The 6,638-nt window shown below is 58.2% G+C and overlaps 2 protein-coding genes across 2 annotated transcripts in view; both read right to left on the bottom strand.

Annotated features, from left to right (window-relative positions):
* Positions 1-6,638, bottom strand: part of TNNI1 (troponin I type 1 (skeletal, slow)) — a 29,217-nt gene that overhangs the window by 17,874 nt on the left and 4,705 nt on the right. The window contains exon 2 of the mRNA XM_009320356.1: positions 5,367-5,371. The gene's annotated coding sequence lies outside the window, so the exon portion shown is untranslated. The remainder of the gene's footprint in view (positions 1-5,366; positions 5,372-6,638) is intronic.
* CSRP1 (cysteine and glycine-rich protein 1) overlaps positions 2,941-6,638 on the bottom strand; it is a 7,788-nt gene continuing 4,090 nt past the window's right edge. The window contains exons 2-5 of the mRNA XM_009320355.1: positions 6,191-6,359; positions 5,662-5,788; positions 3,687-3,780; positions 2,941-3,377 (exon numbers count right to left, since the gene is read on the bottom strand). Coding sequence (XP_009318630.1) covers positions 3,301-3,377; positions 3,687-3,780; positions 5,662-5,788; positions 6,191-6,359 — 467 coding nt within the window. The 3' untranslated portion in view covers positions 2,941-3,300. The remainder of the gene's footprint in view (positions 3,378-3,686; positions 3,781-5,661; positions 5,789-6,190; positions 6,360-6,638) is intronic.

Here is a 6,638-nt window from a genome sequence, read left to right on the forward strand (position 1 = left end):
CCCAGCCACTGCAGCTTCGTCTGTTCCTGTGCCAGCGCTTGGCACAGAGAGGTTCACCATGCCGTGCCAGGCTGCCGGTGGGGATATCTGGGGCCTTCATGCTGGCCGTGGACTGCCAAAGGGGGTGATGGTCACAGCCTGCTGGGCGGCTGGATGTGCCCCCAGAGGTGCTGAGTGTGCGGGTCCGTTCGCCCAGGAGAGGTCTGGAAGGGGAAAAAATCCCCCCGGGGACACGCTGGGGTCACCATCTGGGGCTGGCAGCCCACAGGTCGGCCTGCAGCTCCCTGGCATGCAGCTGCTGCCCCAGCGCTCACGTCCCGAATTACCCCGCTCGTGTCCCCACAGACCCCAACCACTCCCCCGGTGCCCCCCAGCTGGAGCCCCTCTTGCCCCAGCCCCTCCATCGTCCCCGGTCCCTGCCGAGGGCATTGCCTGCAGCCGGCGTGGCCGGGGGGCAAGTCTGCAGTGCCAATGAGATGCACCTAATTATCCCTCATTAAGAGGGCAGGGCAGCGGCTGCCGGAGCCAGGAACTGGTTCGTGCTCCCCGGGGCCAACCTCACCACGCTGGCGGAGATCCCGGGCGTCCCAGGAGACCCAGTTTCACGATGCCAGGTGGCCCCAGCTCCCCTGTGGCCCTCGCCACCCCCGCAGCCAAAGGCAGCGTGGGGCCGGACACAGCCGGGGGGGGCCAGTGCAGCCCTGGAGGTCACCCCAAGCACCCCAGCACCTTCAGGAGGAGCAGAGCAGATGTGTGGGTTCCCCGCCCCAACGGAGCACCTAAGGCTGTTTTCCCACACATGGGTAAAGCTCAGCTCCAGGGATGCTGAGCCCTGGAAATTTGGGGGTGAGTAGTTTCGGGACTGTCAGTCCCAGCTCTGCTCTGGTGAGCTGGGATGTCCGTGGGCACTTTTGGTTCACCAGCCAGCCCGGCCTCCTTCCTCACCACCCTGGGGAGAGCCAAGGGCTGCCAAACCCCTCCCCGCTGAGGCCTCAGCTCCGCTGCTCACTGCCTCTCTGGGCTCCAGCCACCAAGGGAAGGTCATTTTCCCATAGCTGTGGATGTAAAGGAGCTTTGACAAAGTCTTTCTCCGCTCCTCTCTCCCCAGCCGGCCGTTCCCAGACCTGGAGGGCCGGAGGCTGCCCGGGAGGCCGACGCCGCAGCTCCTGCCCTCCAGCAAATCCAACAGGACGCACTGCGTCAGGCTGCTGGCAAGCGAAAGGCTTTGCTCCGTGGGCTGCCTGCGGTCCCCGCGCCCATCCCATCCACACAGAGCTCTTGTGGGCGGGTAGAGGGGGCTGCCAGGGCTCGGGGCTCAGGTGGGGCAAAGTCCTGCCCCAGGCTGGCTCATTCCCACAAAGCGCTCACAGCCGGGATGGGGCGGCGGTGGTGTGGCATCCCCTGCCGCAAGATGCCCCGGCACCACCGGCCCTGGGGCTCAGAGGGCTCCAGTCTGACCGCTCAGAGCAGTACCATCACCACCACCCTCGGGGCTGCAGGGTGCTCGATCATGAGCCGACCCCCTCGTTCATCTCTTCGGAGGCAGGTTTGGGTCCCACAGCCCCCTTCCCAAGGGCTGGCAGCCCCCCCACGCCGGCAGCAGGGAGGGATGGGTGCTGCTGGGTGCAATGCGGCTCCGCTGCCTCTAAAGGGAGTTGGACAACACTTGGGTGCAGGTGTCCAGACACGTCTGGCTGACCAGGCGAGGCCGTGCCTGTGCACGGGGAGCAGTAACCAGCAGAGGGTAGCAGATGGTCACAGCCATCCCGCTGCAGTTTGGACAGGGGATGCCCAGAAAGCTCCCCTCATCCCACCCCACTTCTCCTGGGCCTTGCCCCACCACCTCCTCCAGCCCACCTCATGCCCTCTGTCTGGATGTGCAGCCCCAGCGATGCCCATCCTGGTCTCCCCATGCTGACACTGTGGATGTTGGTCCCTATCACCCCCTGACTCCACGCTGAGGGTGGTACGTGAGCCCGCTGCGCTACAGCTCCTGACCCACTACTGCATCCCTGAGCCTGGGCTGTCAGCTCCACACACAAAGTGTCATCTTCCTATCGCCTCACCAAACCCCAACCACACACCCCAGAGCAATGGGGCCAGCTAGAATTTGGGTCCTAGGCTGGGAAACCTGGGGGGAGGATTTTTGGAGATGTTTAAAGAGCACATTCCCCATCTCAGCTTCCAAAATGTCATGTAAAAACCGAGGGTGTGATGAACGGGAGAAAGTGCTTAAGTTGATAAAGGAACCCAAATCCTGCCCCACGAAAGGATTTCTGCCTCTGTTGTGCTTCTCAAAACACTACCCATCTCATTTACTCAACCACAAAGTTTATAACATTAAAAAAAACCCCAAACTAAATTCCCTGTTGGCTTCACAACTGTAAGCTGCAGTGAGGCTGACCTTGTGGTATGTCACACAGGTCAAATGAGAGAATCGCAGAAAGGAAGTAAAGTTTAGATGAAAACGAATTAAATCTGGGAGGCTGCCAAACTGACGGCTTAATGATCCATGGTACTGCTAAAAACCCAGGGAGTAGGTGAAAAGTTGTTAATTATTCAGCACTGCTGGGCGCGCCTGTTTGGAGAGGTGCCACGTAAAAGCACTGATAGGGGTTTCGATAGGGCGCGCGCACGTGTTGGGCTACTGACACACCCATGAAGGTCTGTCCTGGGCCTCCCAGCATCAACCGCTGCTTTTGAAATGGTTATCCGCCGCGGGAGCGGGGGGGGAGCCCTGCCCCGCGACCCACAGAGCTCAGCTGGCCACAGCTGGGCCATGTCAAATTGCACCGAGCAGTTCCTGCCCTTGTGCTTTACTTGCAAGCCATGATTGCAAACATCTCCCATCCTCCCTCTACCTCCTGACCTCCAGCTCTGGTCACCCAGTGCACCTCCTCAGCCCCAGATGGGGAATAAACTCTCCAGAAAGGGCCAGGCATGGGTCAGCTTTGATGTTTATTGCTTTCTCGGTGACACGGCATGGCACGGCTGAGCTTGCATCCTGGCAGGATGGGCAACGCGGAGCAGAACGTTTTGGGCACACAGGCCTTGCTGCAGGTGGGTGTGAGCACTCTCCCCGCCGGCACCCGCACCAGCAGTACCCGATGGGGATGATGCTGGGACTCCCACAGCTTCAGGGTGCGCTGGGTCAGGGCGGGGAGGAAGGGGCTCGTGCTGTGAAGCAGCGGGTGGTTATTGATGATGGTGAGGATGCTCACTGCGGGTGCGGGAAGGGTCGGGCAGCACAGGCTGGTCTGGACAAGCCCTGAGCGAGCGGAGAGCCCGGCTCCTGGTGCCTCACTGCGAGTGGACGAGTGCGCCAGCGCCTTGCCCAAAACCAAAGCCCTTGGGACCAAAGTTCTTGGCGTAGCAACCTGCAGAGGATGGGAAGGGAGAGACGGGTAAGTCTGGCAGCTGAACACGAGCAGGTCCTCCTCTCGAAGCAGGCACTGCCTAAACACAACAGGGTTTGCTGTATTTGTTGGGGAAACAGAGAGGCCCCAGGCGCAGCAGGAAATCCCCCAGCTCCGCAGCCAGCCGGCAGCGCCAGCCCCCATATGCAGCTGCTGGGGCCACCACCTCCCCAAACCTCAGTCCCATCCTGGTTCCCTGCACAGGGGTTTTCACCCTCTGCCTCCACCCTTCAGAGTCCAGGACAAGCCAGCGGGGAAGGTGGCACCCACCTTTGCAGTAGATCTCCCCGTCTTTGTCTGCCAGGGTGGTGGACTCCAGGCTTTTGCCACACTTGGCGCAGCGGAAGCAGGACTTGTGCCAGGACTGTGGGACAGGAGCAGAGCCTGGTCAGACAACACCCGGGGACAGGGCAGCAGTGCTTTGGCTACCAAATGGGGTGACTTTTCTGTTTCTGACCCAAAGCGGTTGGCAAAGAGGTCTGAACGGGGTGAAAGCTTTTCCCTGGAAAGAGCAGTCCTCCCAGCCCCAGGGGGAAGATAGAGAGAGGAAACATCAGGTGTGGTCACTGCTCCCTTGTTGATCTGGATTTAGAGAGCTTTCACCCCCACTCGCAGCAGTCATTTGTACAATGATTTGTACAATAACTTGTAAGGAGCAATCACCCCCCTCCTTGGAGATTGTCCTCTCTGAAGCACCATGATAAATCCCCCGAGTTATCCAGCTGAGATCCACTGCCGCCGTTAGCCTGGAGGGTGGCAGCAGGGTTGGGACACCTGCCCCTCCACCACTACAGCTCCAAGGAAGGCAGCAAACAGATAGTAAGAATGCAGAAATCAGCCAGTGTTTAAAAATAAAACTCCCCCCACGACTCTGCCAGTCCTCTGGGGATAAGTGAGCTCACAGCCTTTGAGCAGACCTAGAGTAGCCAGAGCTGCTCATGGACTAATTTAAATAAACACTTTGGAAAACATGAAACCTTTTTTGGAAGAAAATGTGAAATTAGGGGGCTGGAGGAGGAGGTAGCAGACAGAGTCATCCAGCAAACATTAGGACATGAAATACATGCTCTGGAATCCTACCCAGGTTTGCTTGAGTGTAATTGTTTTGCCAGCTTCGGTTCCCCGTAAACATCGACCCCAGAAGCCTACCAGGAAGCTCAGATCATGATTTTAAGGGTAAGTTTGTCTTCTGACCCTGGGCTGACTCTCAATGTGTCCATCACAAATCCCTGCACTGCCAGCTAGGGTATGATGATGCTGGAAGGCTTTTTCCATTGACTAGATGCCTCCTTTCCTTGCTCTGGGGACAGAGGACAAACACAGAAACCCCAGGGAGGACGGAGCACAACAGGGGTGACCCAATGTCACCAGCGAGGCGGTGAGGCTTTCCCAGCACGGCCATCCCATCCCCCGCGGCACAAAGCCAAGCAGCCTGACCCAGCTGCCTTGGCAAGCTCTACCCATGTACCCGACCTTGGAGAGAAGGCTGCTTCAAGGCAGGGACCTCACCCGGGGTCCCAGGGCTGACAGAGCAGGAGGTGTCACTATGCCTTACAGAGGGCTTCCCAGAGCTGGGCTAGGATGAGGCCACAGCTCGGGACGCAAAGGACCCTGGTGAAGTGATGAACTTGACATAGGAAGCACCAGGGCCGTTGCAGAGTGTCCTTTACATCTGACCCTGAGCAGACCCAGTCCACCAGCAGAACAGCCCAAGAGAGATGCACCGAGCCTGTGCCCACACCTCCAACCACCTTGCCCTGCCTATGGGCAGCGCTGACCACTGGAATTCGTTCCCTGTCCCGAATTCGAGCTGTGGCATCCCAGCCTGCGGCAGAGGGTGGGGAAGGCTCGCTGGATGTTGCACTTGTTCAGTTAGCGGTGGCAGTGGCCATGGCCCACATCACTGCTCATCCTCCCAACACATCTAGCAGCAGGGACATCCACTGTGACCTCTGCTGAGCAGCGCTCCGAGTATTTAGTATAAAATGTATTTCTCTCCCATCTGCAAGTCTGTAAGAGGGACGCAGCCTGGAGAACCTGGTTTCCAGACATGCCCAGCTCTCCTTTTGGTGCCAGGCTTCCAGGTGAGCATGGCCACCGGACCCCAAGCCCAGCCCTGGCTGGAGGCGCTGGCAGCCCAGCCTGCAGCAGCCTGTGGGTCAGGTCAAGACCTTCTCTGAAGGTCTCCCTGCCACACAGCATCTTGTGGCATGTGCGTGCCCGTCCACTCCATCCCCCTTCTTACCTTTCCAGCTCCAATCACTTTCTCGGCTGCATATACTGCTTGACCACAGCGAGGGCACCCATCAGCACCTCCGACTTTCTGGGCCATTCTGGCTGCATTAGGGTTGGTGGGTCGGTGGGGCTGGCCCCTGTGGATGGGAGGGAGTTTGTTACCAGGGCTGCACAAGCAGCATGGAGGAGGTAAATGCTATGGGATCACAAATCCCAGCCTAGTTTTGAAGGGCCCGGAGCTTTAGGCACAATATGTTGAGCCCCATGGAAACTTCAGCCTCACGGCTGCATACTAGGAGGCAATGGGCAGCATGCTCAGGCAATGGGGACATGTCCCATCAAGCCCCATCCCACCCTGCAAACAGAGTTCAGCGGGTTTCCCCCAAGGAGCAGAAAGGCAGGGCAGCCCATGGCACTCTCCAGATTAGGAACTGCTGGAAGTTCAGCATGGGCTACACAGCCAAGCATTGCAAGCAGACGGATGTGGGGGAGAAGGTGCCCACAACAGCCCCAGTTTTGAAAACAAGAGTTAAACTCACTCTTCATATTTGATTCCCAGGGACTCGCCCTTGTCAGTGCTCAGGGTCCCTGCTCCCTGCCCGTATCCATAGCCCTTGGGGCCGTACTTCTTGCCATAGCAGGACTTGCAGTAGATCTCCTCTCCGTGCACAGCAACAGTGGTGCTGTCCAAGTTCTTCTTACAGACCACTAGAAAAGAGGGGAAGGCCGTGCCATTAGCCTGCACATCCAGAGCTCACTAATTAGCTGGAGAAAACAAGTCCTCACAAGGGATGGTACAGCTTAGCTTTCAAGGAGCAAGGAAACCCTAGACAAGATCCTGGTTAAACGGAGTGCATGCAAAACAGCCAGAGATAAGGATCACAACAAGAACATTGTCTGGCTTTAAAAGGAAGCAACCACCAAAGCTACAAGGTTGATACTAAGAAAAAGCTCTGTTAACCCTCTTGATGCTGGTATCCTGGAGAT

The sequence above is a fragment of the Pygoscelis adeliae genome, unplaced genomic scaffold (assembly GCF_000699105.1).
Source record: "Pygoscelis adeliae isolate BGI_AS28 unplaced genomic scaffold, ASM69910v1 Scaffold343, whole genome shotgun sequence".
Classification (NCBI taxonomy): domain Eukaryota; kingdom Metazoa; phylum Chordata; class Aves; order Sphenisciformes; family Spheniscidae; genus Pygoscelis; species Pygoscelis adeliae.